The sequence below is a fragment of the Caretta caretta genome, chromosome 12 (assembly GCF_965140235.1).
Source record: "Caretta caretta isolate rCarCar2 chromosome 12, rCarCar1.hap1, whole genome shotgun sequence".
Lineage (NCBI taxonomy): Eukaryota > Metazoa > Chordata > Testudines > Cheloniidae > Caretta > Caretta caretta.
This window is the reverse complement of record NC_134217.1, coordinates 39354762-39369165: the sequence shown is the minus strand read 5'-3', so window position 1 is coordinate 39369165 and position 14404 is coordinate 39354762. Positions and strand designations below refer to the sequence as shown.

General features: G+C 41.1%; 1 protein-coding gene across 5 annotated transcripts in view; it reads right to left on the bottom strand.

Moving 5' to 3' along the window:
* Positions 1–14404, bottom strand: part of ZC3H18 (zinc finger CCCH-type containing 18) — a 60785-nt gene that overhangs the window by 31808 nt on the left and 14573 nt on the right. For all 5 annotated transcript variants that reach the window (XM_048816802.2, XM_048816804.2, XM_048816799.2 and 2 more), the window contains exons 3-7: positions 12378–12462; positions 4879–5027; positions 4483–4575; positions 4091–4248; positions 2081–2113 (exon numbers count right to left, since the gene is read on the bottom strand). In XM_048816802.2, coding sequence (XP_048672759.1) covers positions 2081–2113; positions 4091–4248; positions 4483–4575; positions 4879–5027; positions 12378–12462 — 518 coding nt within the window. The remainder of the gene's footprint in view (positions 1–2080; positions 2114–4090; positions 4249–4482; positions 4576–4878; positions 5028–12377; positions 12463–14404) is intronic.

Below are 14404 nucleotides of genomic sequence, written 5' to 3'. Positions count from 1 at the left end.
GGGTTTAGCATATTTTCTCCTCAGTGCACATGTGCAGCTCCCATCAAGGGAGGTTACCCAGGGACATGGAAAGTAGAACAGACCCTGGAGTCTCCTACTGCTGTGTCCGCAGATGTGATATGTCTATGACACTTGTGAACATACCATGAACAAGCATGTTGGCAGAGCTTTCTAGTGAGAGAAAAATATGCCACACGCAGACATTTTTCTTATGGGGCAAAGTGTCTAAAAGCCACCAGTCTTCTAGTATGCAAAGCTTCCTTCATTAGAACAGCTTTACTAATACTACCTGGTATCTTTATGGCATGTACCCAATAATAACTAATCCTTGCAAATCAGATGGCAGGTAGCCAGTATGATACTTATTTTACAGATGGGAAAATGGGTACAGAGTTCACTTCAGAGGGAATTCTGTGCCACTGTGCACGCGCAGAATTTATGGTCCCCTGCAAATTTTCTTTTTTCTTTTCACAAAACACAATCTGCTAGGGAGGTGCTGCAATTACACCTTTCACACACCAGGGGCTGCTGTGGCACCAGAAGAAAGGGCAGCTGACTCTGGGCCAGAACAGCCAGCCATGGAAAGAGAGGAGGAGAGGCCGCTTTCCTCATGGCACCCTGCCCGCAGGGCCAGGTGAGGAGGCACGGCAGGGGGAGAAGAGACAGACAGCGCAGGACACACGGGGCTGCTGGGGGTCATATAGACTGGAGTTCAGAAGGGAGTGAGGGAGACAGATTGGGGCAGGGGCACAGGAGCTAGTGGGGTGACAGAATTGAGCCAGGGACTGAACAGGAGTGGGGATGCACAGTCACATAGTAAAAGGGGGGAGAGGAGTGGCTGAGTGGGAGTGCATGGGGACTGGACGGATGTGCCTGACTGAATGGGAGAGGCCAGGGGGAGGGCCACCTCCCTAACAATTCCTCCTCCCCTGACCCCCTTTCTCCCAGCCACACCCAAAAACTCTCCAGGTTCACTCCCAGACTCCTGCCCAGCAATTACTTCCCTCTCCCTCAGCTCCTCCGTTACCCCGAATCCCCCCAGCCTTTGCACTGCTTCTGTGGGGCGCAGGAAATACAGTTCTGTACTGTACTTTAAATGAATTACTTCTAAAAGTTCTGTTATAATATGCCTAGTAAGGAATCTATTTGTCAAAAAATATTTCTTAAATCTTTTTTGCTGTTACAGACATACATGCTGACAGATATTTTGCAATAAATCATAAAAATAATCGAAACTGACGTGATTATATTGTGTTATTTTGGCAAATAAGACACACAGAATTTTAACATATTATACACCGAATTTTAAATTTTTTAGTGCCGAATTCCCCCAGGCATAAGGGTTCAAGTAACTTCCAAGGCCACAGGAGTCAGTGGCAAAGCCAAGATTAGAAATCAAGAGCTCCTGTCTTCCAATCCCATATTCAGTTCAGTAGGCCGTCCTGAAAGATAGGAAGGGTAACAGCACCACCACCACCCCTCCGTAGAATATAAGTGGCCAAAAAGCTAGGGCAGAGTGAGATCTGAGTGCTATCCTGGGTGCCAAGTTATTATATGTATTTATTTCAACACTTTTACATAGCCTAAGATTTTCACTTTTCTGCCTGAAGATGCTGATGACTTATAATACAGCTCCAAATTACAGGTACCAGGTACTGAATTCAGTTGTAGATTCTTGCACCGCTAGCAGAGAACAGGTTCAGTGACTCCTGGTGTTCAGGAACGGAATTTTAAAGGGAAAAATTGACTTTTTAACCCAGCCCTCCCCCATTGTTCTCCACTCCCTTCCCTGTAAGGTATTTATGTAAAGTTGTAGTTATAGAAACACACACAATTGTTTTACCTTCTAGGTGTATTTATAAAATTAAGGACATAACTTCAAATTTTATAGTCTGCTGCCAACAGGTGGCAGTATCCAAAAATGAAATACACACAAACAATTGATCAGCTGCAACCAACCTTGTGACAATCGCCTGTAGCCTAGGAAATTTGAAAAAGTGAAACGAAAAATTAAGGGAACATTTTCATTTTCTTACAGAAAATGTTGGTACAGTATTGAAATCAGCAAACCACCACTTACCCATAGTTAACGTTTTCTTTGACGTCCACCTCCCTATAATTTTTCAAAAGAGAAAAAAAATTCATGAACTATTTAGCCATCTTTGTATGTCACAAAACAATCAAGCTATCAACATGATGATCCAAATATTCAATAGTTAGGATTTGCTGCGATATGTTACTTTGCTCTTGCAATGATTAAGGGCTTAAAAATTGCTGACATTTTCCAAGTTAAATTTAATGGCTCAACATACAAAGACTACTAAGGAGAAAAAGTTATGTCCTATATCAATCTGGTTAGACAGAACTGTTCCTCTTGAATTTCCCGAATGAATCAGATGATCACTTTTTCAGCACTCAATTCATTATAGTTTTATGAATTCTGTTCAACTCTACTGCACACAAGTAAAAGGTTAAACTAACTATTTAAGGAGAGTACAAGTGCCTAGCAAAATGGGGCACTGTTCTTGACAGGGTCTCTGCTGAGTACTACTTCAATACTGTAAAATAATAACCTGACTATTTGTAGGTTTAAGAGGACAGGTTTTACACAATGTTAAAACCCAGGCTGAAATTATTGATCCAGGCTTTGACTACGTAGATATTTAAGAATCTGTAATATCGGCGTTGTAGTTAACCTGTTGTTAATATTAGGGACAACATGTACTGGTTACGTGTGGAAGTTTTTCAGAATCAAATAGAGGGGAATGGATCAGTTGTTCATGTTGTGCAGCCTGTCAGTACCCATCCTGGGCCGGGAAACCTAATGATCCAACCAGCGGACCAAATTTGGTGATGAATCCTGGTCACATGCCACTTGAGGAATGTTGCAGATATGCTAAGATGAGAATCAAATAAAAGCAGGTTACAGAATGACTGATGTTAGCTTTTACTGTATATAGGGAGTTACTGTTCTGCAACCACCTGCAGAATTGGGTGCATGGTCCCTCTCATGGTGAAAATGTGGAAAAGGAATTATATTTAATTCCAGGGCAAATCTGCACCTAACAACCAACCAGTTTCATTTGCCCCTCTTATGTTTTCATTTCCTCCACAGTCAAACTAGCTGCAACCAAGGCTTGGCAAATGCATTCTTGTATGGGGTGTGTGTGTGTGGTGTCTACACACACCAGGGCTTACCCTTTAGTTCCTGCAGAACTTATGCCTTAATGTTTTTAAATTATTTTCTAGTCCATATGACTTAAAAAAGACCCAGAAAACCAACTCCTAAAGGTAACTGGTGTCATATTGCCTGCCGGAGTCTACAGCCAGCCAGCCAGAAACACTGGAGAGCCGTGAACTGCTTCCAGTCCCCAAAGCAGGGTGCTGACTGATGTTTCCATCACTCCCACTTAGTTTTACCTCACAAAAATCCTGCAGGTTTGATGTTTCAGACATTTCCCATTCCCAAAATCTTCCCACTCTGCAAGTCCTGACTGCATGTAGGTTAAGTCTTCTGGTTGGTGACCTATCAAATGATTAATCAAGGGCTGACTAAGATGTCAGAGGCTGATCTAGTGCCATGCCAACCATGATTGCTGCCCTTAGACTTACAGTGAGCATTAACCCAGTCAAGATGGTGTCACTGCTGCTCTGGTGATGCAGGGTATTGGTGCGTACACACACGATATTCACTTTTTAGTGTATGTTTGAGTTGTGTAAATACCAAAAGGAACACAAATCACTAGCCCAAACTAACATGACAAATGCAACATGCAAGAAGACAATCAAATTGGCATATCAGGCTCTGAAGAAACAAGAGCAAAGTACTCTGAAGGAATAAAGTTAAAAAAGCATAGAAGGAAAACTGGTTTTGAACTAGGACCAAGCTGAGGTGTGCCAAGTAACAGTAGGGCCTATCAGTTTTTGCTGGCATGTTTCTGATGTTGTTGCATACATTTGGCTAATCTTCAGAGGGCTGTGTATTTCTACACAATTGGACTGAAAGGTTAACTGCAAACAGACATTCAGGGATTACTTCCCACTCATCTACTCCAAAAAGCAAGGATACATGCACAAAGCCACATCTTACGCTGGATCTCGGACATCTCTAGTGATGCGATAATTCCAGTCCCGGAAAAATTCATTCTCTTTGTCGAATTCACGTTCGTCTTCTCCAATGGTCACCGTAAACCGCTTTTCCTCAAAATCAGGCTCTTGTTCTTTTCTCATTGTTGCCTTTTTTAATACCTGTCACAAGGCACAATGAAAAGCTTTTTAAGGAAGCAACAATTTTGAGGCATGGAGGGCAAAGTTCAGCTTACTAATGGCACATCAGCACTAGTGAGGGATCTGCTTCCTAATTAACCTGTCCCTCTTCTGTTCAATTCTCAAGAACAGTTAGGGTTTGGATATCTACTTGAAACAAAACATGTAATATGTCATTATCCTGTTAGCTCACAAAGATGAATCAGAAAGCTTTACCTCTTTAGCATGCCGGAGTCCTCTCTCCCAGGCACTTTCTGTTGGAGGGTCTGGAGGGGGTGGGGGCAAAATTTCATCAACTACAGGCGCACCCTGTTAGAAAAATGAGAAGGAAAGGGAAAAAGACACAGGCTGATATTAGAATTGGAAAATGGTGCTTTGTGAACGTTAGCGAATATCCAGGCGAAACATCGGTAGGGCACACTTGAAAAGTTATTAGCATTTACTAGAGGTTGTAAAAAGGGCCTTCTTAAGAATTATGCATCCCAGAAGAACATTTGATTTTGCTAAGTTAACAGCCCAAATAAAACAAATCCTTCAACGCCTGCAATGTATCTGCAGATCTAAACAAGCAAAAAATGCAGAAGCGACAAATGCAAACCGGTGTGTTCATACCCAAGGGTTTGCTGGCATCAGTGGGTGAGGGCCAATGGGAGGAGCGCCGTTGGGTGAGAAAGGGTCTGGTTTGGAGATCAAGGAGTAGTTCCCTTTATCGTTCACACCAGGATGGATAAACCTACAGTTCATTCCCCAAGTACAGTGACCTGTGAAAAAGCACAGAAATCTCATTAAAATGCTGTACAGAATAGTCAAACACCTGGAAGCTCTGGTATCTTGTTCAGCTCCAGAACTATCTGAAGTCTTCCAGGAGAGAACATCTCTGATTTTCAGAGCCATGACCTTTCTGCTCCCCACATTGGTCCACCGTCACTTACTTTCAGGGCACCCCGCAAAGCCTTTTTGCCTGGGCTTTCCCTGCGAGATGAATTCAGTTGGGATCATGTGTGAGCAAAAACCCAAGACACTTACTCTGGTAGGGTGGGAGGGCTGTTTATGTGGGTAGTGATCCAGAGAGTTGTGTGTGCACTTTTATAAGTGCATAGAGCATAGTTAGGAACTTTTACAGCTCAAAACTAAATAACCGAGCAAGAAGTTTAAAGGCATCAGTCTGAGTTAAATACACAGTCTGGTGATAGGGAGGAAAAATATAACCCAAGCGCGTCTAATAGCGGATTCTCAGGGGGCCAGAGACAAAGTTTCACATCGGCTCCTCTGAAAGTCCACTTACGACGCTTCAGTGGATTAGGTGAAGTTATCGTACCCATGGGGAACTCAGGTGTTTGTAATGGGATATGGGCTACTTCCTGGTCTGAATTTAGCTCAGGTTAGTAGGTAACAGAACTTGCTTTTCCCTTTAGCTGCTCACATGAAATCATTTGATGGACCTTCAGTAGAGATCCTGATAGGTGTCTGTGTCACACAACCACTGCTATAACTGCAACCTTGATTGGCAGTCTCAGCATCAGCGATGAAAAGTTAACAGAACACAGAAATTTAACCACATTCTCACCCCTAAAGGTGGTCCCTCCAAGTCAAGGTGGAGACACATTGGCAGGACAACACACAAAGGAAAGTTACTTTGACACTGTCTGTGTTGTATCAATTCTGTGCTAACGGGGAATTCGGTCTCCAAGGTTGTCCATTGCCAGGACACTAAGTTAACTGTGAGCTTTATATGTGATCAAAGATAACACTGAGTAAGTTAACCTGAGTCATTTGGTACTTTCATGTTTTCTAAGAGGGTTAGTGTGCCCCCTTCAGGAAATTTATAAAACTGACTTCATTCATTAAGAGAGGATAATATATTTGAATATTTCCAGTAGGGCTGTCAAGCGATTAAAAAAATTAATTGTGTTTAATCACACTGTTAAACAATAGAATACCATTTATTTAAATATTTTGGATGTTTTCTACCTTTTCAAATATATTGATTTCAATTACAACACAAAATACAAAGTGTACAGTCCTCACTTTATATTTATTTTTGATTTCAAGTATTTGCACTGTAAAAAAAACAAAAGAAATAGTATTTTTCAATTCACCTAATACAAGTACTGTAGTGCAATCTCTTTATCATGAAAATTGAACTTAAAAATGCCGAATTATGTACAAGAGAAGCGGCATTCAAAAATAAAACCATGTAAAATTTTAGAACCTGCAAATCCACTCAGTCCTTCTTCTTGTTCAGCCAATCGCTTAGACAAACAAGTTTATTTACATTTGCAGGAGATAATGCTTCTTGTTTACGTCACCTGAAAGTGAGAACAGGCTTTCTCATGGCACTGTTGTAGCTGGCGTCGCAAGATATTTATGTGCCAGATGTGCTGAAGATTCACTTATCCCTTCATGCTTCAGCCACCACGCCAGGGGACATGCGTCCATGTTGATGACGGGTTCTGCTTGATAACAATCCAAAGTAGTGTGGACTGACGCACGTTCATTTTCATTATCTGAGTTAGATGCCACCAGCAGAAGGTTAATTTTCCTTTTTTGTGGTTCAGGTTCTGTAGTTTCCACATTGGAGTGTTGCTCTTTTAAGACGTCTGAAAGCATGCTCTATACCTCGTCCATCTCACATTTTGGAAGGCGTTTCAGATTCTTAAACCTTGGGTCGGCTGCTGTAGCTATCTTTAGAAATCTCACATTGGTATCTTCTTTGCGTTTTGTCAAATCTGCAGTGAAAGTGTTCTTAAAACGAACAACATGTGCTGGGTCATCATCCGAGACTGCTAGAACATGAAATATATGGCAGAATGCAGGTAAAACACAGCAGGAGAAACACAATTCTCCCCCCCCCCCAGCAGTTCAGTCACAAATTTAATTAACGCATTTTTTTTTTAACAAGCGTCATCAGCATACAAATGTTTAGCATATCTGGCACGTAAATACTGTGCAATGCCGGCTACAAAAGTGCCATGCAAACATCTGTTCTCACTTTCAGAGGACATTGTAAACAAGAAGGGAGCAGCATTATCTCCTGTAAATGTAAACAAACTTGTTTGTCTTAGTGACTGGCTGAACAAGAAGTAGGACTGAGTGGACTTGTAGGCACTGAAGTTTTACATGGTTTTGTTTTTGAGTGCAGTTATGTAACAAAAAAAATCTACATTTGTAAATAACACTTTCACGACAAAGATTGCACTACAGTACTTGTGTGAGGTGAATTGAAAAATACTATTTCTTTTATCATTTTTACAGTGCAAATATTTGTAATAAAAAATACACACTTTGATTTCAATTACAACACAGAATACAATATGTATGAAAATGTAGAAAAACATCCAAAATATTTCATACATTTCAATTGGTATTCGATTGTTTAACAGTGCGATTGAAACTGCCATTAATCGTGATTAATTTTTATAATCACAATTAATTTTTTAATCGCGATTAATTTTTTTTGAGTTAATCACGTGAGTTAACTGTGATTAATTGACAGCTCTAATCTCCAGTAAAGGTGTAAAGGGTTTGAAAGTTGAATGCTAGGACTATTAATAAGAATCTACACAGACCATTTTTTATTTCTTGTTGAAATATGTCAAGTGCAAGACTTACTCCTGGCAAGTAAGAGGCCCTTGTGCATGTGGTAGAATAGCTACAAATTAGATGTTCCACTAGGATAGGTTATAAACATACATTATTTCACAGAATCAGTTATATTTATCAAAATGGACTGATGTGGCCACATGACATGACACTTAGCAATTAATTCCTCAGAAAGAGCGGAGACTAGAATTTGAGCATCAGAGGTCCCACAATGATGCTTTTAGCTTGGCTCCTGGATGGCAATATTCCTATAGACCTCCTGTACCGGGGAAGACAGAGATGAAATCAAGGTCACCTAAACAAAGCTGAAACCAAAGGATTGTATCTTTGGCAAAAGAGCTTGACGTGATTCAATCTGAACTTTTCACACGCTGAGAAAAGGGACTGGTGATCACAATAATTCTGTGACGCATTGTGATGTAATATGATTGAACAACACTAAGAATGAAGGAATAAACAACCCCACCCAGGGAAAACTCACCTGGTTCAAACAGAGGAACACACCCCTTCCAGCGATATCACTACCAAACTCATGACAGGAAACAAACAATTAGATACAGGAAGCCACTCAATAAAACAGGCGAGCGACACTTAATGCTCAGCTCTTGGAAAAATCCTAAACAAATCCCTCTGTAGTCGTTGTTCAACACAGCAGTGAAAGCAAGTCTTCCCACTCCCCACTTTCTAGCTTTATTTTAGTTAGTTTATTTCATTTATAATTTCTATTAAAACAAAAGCATTTGGGTGAACACAACTTTAAGGGGAAGTTGAAGGAACTCAGTCTAATATGGTCCATATTAAATTCAGTTAAAAACAAGGCTTTACAAAACCAAGTCTCCACATGTTTTGAAGAAATTCCATGGAAACAGATTTTTTTTTTTAAAACATTCTCCACAGTCTTTGCAACAATGTGCTAGCATACGAGACCTTGAAAGTGAAACTGGTTAGTTTATTTCCAATGATCAAGATGGAGAAAATGCAAAACGCGAACAGAAAGCACAAACAGGTTAGTTTTTAAACCTTTGTTTTACGAATCTCAGGTGTTGTGTGTAACAAAGGCAAGAACATTTGTTGAGTAAAATATGATTTTTCACTCAATAGCACTCCTCTAATCCCAGTCCATAAAGACCTAAGTAAGTAAAATCCATTTATTCACATCTGAATATTGGTGACATTGTAGCAGAATTTTTGGACGCCTTCGATCTATAGCTAGCTTTGAACACTCAGCGGCTGAACTCTGATTGATCTGCCACAAATCATTTATCCATCTACTCGCTGGTCATCCTCTACTATGATAATCTGCCACTTTTGAGGTTACTTCCATCTCTGCGCCTGATGGGACCAATGTGCATAAGTTTGTGCCTATTGATTTCTGACAGCAGCGTCTGCTGGTCTCCAATAATATTTCTAACATAAGCATGTGTCTTTTTTTTCCCCCCCCCATTCAGGAGATATGCAAGAGTCTTTGCCAGCACCACATCTCAAAGGCTTGAATTTTCTTCTTGTCAGCAGAATTAGTTTCCCACAATTCACATCCATAAGTCACTATGGAAAAAATAAGCTGTTCACCAATAGAACCTTTGTACATGTTGAGATACCACAGTGTTTCCAAACTTTTGTAAGGGAGGCCACTGCTGATGAGCCATTCCTCGTCATGTTCTGATTTCTTTGGAACAGCCGCCTTGGTTGGTATGCATGAGCCCAGAAAATTACTCTACGGCCTCTACAACCTGACGTAACCGTACTGTCCGAGTATTCTGTTTCTGTTAATCATGTCCATGTGCATGCATTTCATTTTCACCTCATTCAGGGATAGTCAAACAGACACCAACATATGGTGCCTTCCCTCAGTGGCTGTAGCAAAGAGCACTGCTATCCGAGGCTGGTTAAAAGGTGTCTGTTAACGAAATCCCAGCTCCTTCCACTTTGTCAAAACCTTCCAGGGCTTGTCTCGTAACTAATTCTGCACACATGTTGAAAAGGCTTGGGGACAGAATAATCCCTCGTCTCACCCAGTGGAAAAGCAGTTGCTATCACCTGCTGCTGTTTGCACCGTGGTCTGTTACTGACAGTGGAGACTTGTGATGAGTTCAGGGAGATGTTTTGGAATCCACAGGTCTGCCAGGGTCCTCCAAAGACAGTCACGTCAGAAGGTATCAATGGTTTTGAGTAGTCAATGAAATACATGATCAATAGGTGATTAAACTCCTTGCATTTTTCAATGATATAATGGATAAGAACATAAGATTGGCCATACTGGGTCAGACCAAAAGTCCATCTAGCCCAGTATCCTGTCTTCCGGCAGTGGCCAAAGCCTGGTGCCCAAGAAGGAATGAACAGAACAGGTAGTCATCAAGTGATCCATGCCCTGTTGCTCATTCCCAGCTTCTGGCAAACAGAGGCTAGAGACACCATCCCTGCCCATCCTGGCTAACAGCGATTGATGGACCTATCCTCCAGGAACTTAACTAGTTCTTTTTGAATCCTGTGATAATTTGGCCTTCACAACGTCCTCTGGCAAGGAGTTCCACAGACTGTGCGTTGTATGAAAAAACATTTCCTTTTGTTTTAAACCTTCTGCCTATTCATTTCATTGGGTGACCCCCTAGTTCTTGTGTTATGAGAAGGAGTAAACAACACTCCCTTATTTACTTTCTCCACACCAGTCATGATTTTATAGACCTCTCTCATATCTCCCCTTAGTCGTCTCTTTTCCAAGCTGAAAAGTCCCAGTCGTATTAATCGCTCCTCATAAGGAAGCTGCTCATTTTTGTTGCCCTTTTCTGAACCTTTTCCCATTCCAATACAGTATAACTTTTTTGAGATGGGGCGACCACATCTGCAAGCAGTATTCAAGATATGGGCGTACCATGGATTTATAGAGGCAATACGATATTTTCTGTTTTATTATCTATCCCTTTCTTAATGATTTCTAACATTGTTCGCTTTTTTGACTGCCGTTGCACATTGAGTGGATGTTCTCAGAGAACTATCCACAATGACTCCAAGATCTTTCTTGAGTGGAAATTTAGACCCCACCTAATTTAGACCCTATCATTTTATATGTGATGCTCGTGATCTGATCATGTGTGCCTCGTCCCTCTCTGAAACCGGCTTGTTATAGTGGTTTCTGTTTCTACCATTCCTTCATTCAATCCTAGATTACAAAGAGCAGAATTTCGCCCGGGTGCGATAATAGGGAGATAATATGATTGTTACTACACTCTGTTATGTCTTCTTTCTCTGATAAAGGCAGAAAGATTTCATTCGGCCAGTCATATGGTCAGTTTCGAATCATCCATACATCACTGCAAATTTTCCACATGAGATCAATATGTGGTCATCAATCTCTTTTAACAATTATGCTGATACATTATCTACCCCCAGTGTTTTACCAGGCTTTTTTTTTTTTTTAAATATAATAGCATGCACTACTTCCTGTTGCAGGATTCATGGCTCCCGTTCCACACTCTCTTTTCCGCTGTCCTGTATTTTACGTGGCTCCAATGAGGCTTACAGATTGTCACAGTAATCCCTCCACCATCGTTTAGTGTCATCACCTTCAGTGAGGACTCTGCCATTATGATCTGTTATCATGAAGACCATAAAGACCTAAAATTTCATTAATCCAGATTGTATTGTATCACATACTTTAATAGGGCTCACACTTTTGATGTTCTACACTGAGGGAAAAAGCTTCTCTTCCTAGGCTATGCTAGTAGCCTACTCAGTCTGAATCCAGTGTTTTGTGCTAAAAGGGACACCACCATTCCTCACCTAATCAATCAATTCCGATGCTACGTCTGCCTTTAACACTGGGCTTCTTTGGAACTCTTTATGGACAGTTTCTAAAAATGTTCTGCATTTCAGAACAGTACATTTACACGCAACACACTGCTTGGTAGAAAAGGCAGACACTATTAGTCAAATGCAATACAGAGCAGATCTGTGTTGGTGGAGCTGAGAGGAAAGGAACATGACACACCAAGTTAACATTTACAGCGAAATGCAACATTATTTCTAGCCTTGTCTTCAATAAAAGACATTTCAATAAATGTCTCAAAGGAAGAAGTGGAATCCTATTGTTTGAGATTTATAGAAGTAACCTGGATACTGGAGTGCAGGGAACAATTCTGTTAAAGCAGGGCATGAACTAGACAAGAACAAATGAGTATTTTCCATCTCTAATTTGTACAAAATGTAATATTTTAAAAACATTTTAAGCAATATTTAATTATTAAGAGGATGTCTGAAAAGAATTTTATTTCAAGGTGTAGTAAGTCATCCTTTATTTGAGGAATTCTGCACTTAAGACAGAACAATTTTTACATATTTTGCATGCTGGCCTTGCGTAAAATCAGCACTTGGCCACCATGGAAAAGAAAGGTGATACTGAGTGATGTCTGGGACAACATGCCTCATGTGACGAGTAGTATAACAGTTGCACAACTGAACAAGAGAAGCCACAGAGTGCTCGATTCACTCCCTCTGCTGTAGTATATTGTTACCTTTCATGAAGAATCGGCAGGTGGGACGCGGCCTCACTTTCCTATCACTGGGATCTTTAACTTCTCCCTCCTCCAGATCATCATCCTGCAAGGCACAGAAGGACAGATGCTTAAAAGAGTCAAGTCATCATGAAAACCACAGACTCTTTCACAGTAAAATCAAAGCCAGCAACTCCAAAGTTACTGGGAATGTGTGTCGTGGGGCAACTGGGAACATAACAGTGGGATATGCACTGTGGACCTTCCCATGCGTAAGAAAGGGTAGGGAGGGTATTAATTCTAGAGTTCCAGGGGAGACTGGAAATCCTGCAAGAATCAAGAGCTTCTTAGTACCTAGACAAGGCTTCAGATTCTAAGATGCACCCATTTTCCATGTTTTAAAATAGTTTTAGTTAAACTGGGGCAAACCCAAGTGGATACTCTGAAATCAACTGATTTATCTTGAGCCCCTCCTTTGGTTTATCAATTTAAAAATGTACGTTTAATTACAATGCTGTGACTCTTGTATACAGACCAGCCCGAAAGAGTGACTGGTGAGGAAAGCTGAGACAGATGTTGGGAACCTACCTATTAAGTTCTGGAGGACAACTGCTGTGTTATAACACCCATTTGAATATGCCTCTTTATCATGTGTAGTGACAGAATCTCTTGAACAGCCTTTCAGGGAGGAAGTTAGGTCTGTTGTTTTCATAGTCCCCTGTTGCAGCAGTTAAATCACACTCCCTTCTCCACCATTCCTACCCTTTTATTTTTTAACACTGCTCAAGAGTTCAGTGTTGACTCACAAACCAGCATGGCTTATAATGGAACTTGGCATAAACTGAGAGCCATGATACAGCACAGGGAGAAACTCAGGAAGAAGGAGCGCGTAGAAGCTCTCTAAATTGCCTTCAAGATTAGTCATCCTGGAAGATTAGACATCAAAATATGATTTATGAAAAGAAATGTATGTCCACAGAATAAAACAAGTGTAGCTTCACAGAGCAGGCCTTTGCTTTTGTTCTCAAAGGAAACCCTTTCGGAAAAAGCTTTCAGCCACTTGGATTTGTCAGGTCAAAGGGAGGTTTTTTTTAAAAGGGGTCCAGTGGAGAGAAAATATGCATGTGACAAGCGACATCAAAGGCACTAGGGGCAAGAATGACAGCTGTTCCGACTAAGGGTATGTCTACAATGCAGCTGTGAGCATGCTTCCCAGCTTGGGCAAATGGACATGTGCTGGCTCTCCTCAAGGTAGCATGCTAAAAATAACAGCGTAGCCAGCAGTTGCATGGGCAGTGGCTCAGGCTAAGCCACCTGCTCACAAACACATCTGGACATCCTGAGTATATACTCCATCAACAAGCCCAAGCTGCTGCCCATGCGACCCCTGGCTACACTGCTATTTGTAGCATGCTAGCTCAAGCAGAGCTAGTGTGTGTCTGTCTACCCATTCTGGGAAGCACAGTGTAGATGTGCAGTGTAGATGTACCCAAAAAGGTGCTGGAACCTTATCTTGCCTCTCTCAGCTTCTCTACCTCAGAGATGCAAATATTTCCCTACTGTCTGTGGAACACATCTTAATAGAGAGAGTGTCTTGTGGACACCTTCCCTCTCACTGGCAATCGTGACATCCCTGTAGCAACTACAGTGATTACATCCATGGAAAAGTTATACGAAGAAAGCGTTTTATGTATTTTTATCAACGTAATAGCTGGAAACTAGGAGAAATGTCCACTTGGCTCTGGATAACCCAGCTCTCCAGGGACCCACTGTTTAATATCTCTTTCACTATATTCCTTCCAAGATTCTCTTGGGCTAGAGCTTTTTAAAAATGCCTGCAAATGTGTACATATTTAAATCTTGTGCTAGTTTTTCTTCCCCATCAAGCTAAAAATGTCTGCAAACAGCAAAAATTGCAGACAAATTAACATCTCCCCCCAAAAAAGATGGGTCTTGCATTCAACATAATGTGAATGGTAGAGCCAGCTTAACGCAGCTCCTTTCAATAGAACTGTGTGAAATCTTTGATAACCTGGTGCTTGAACAAA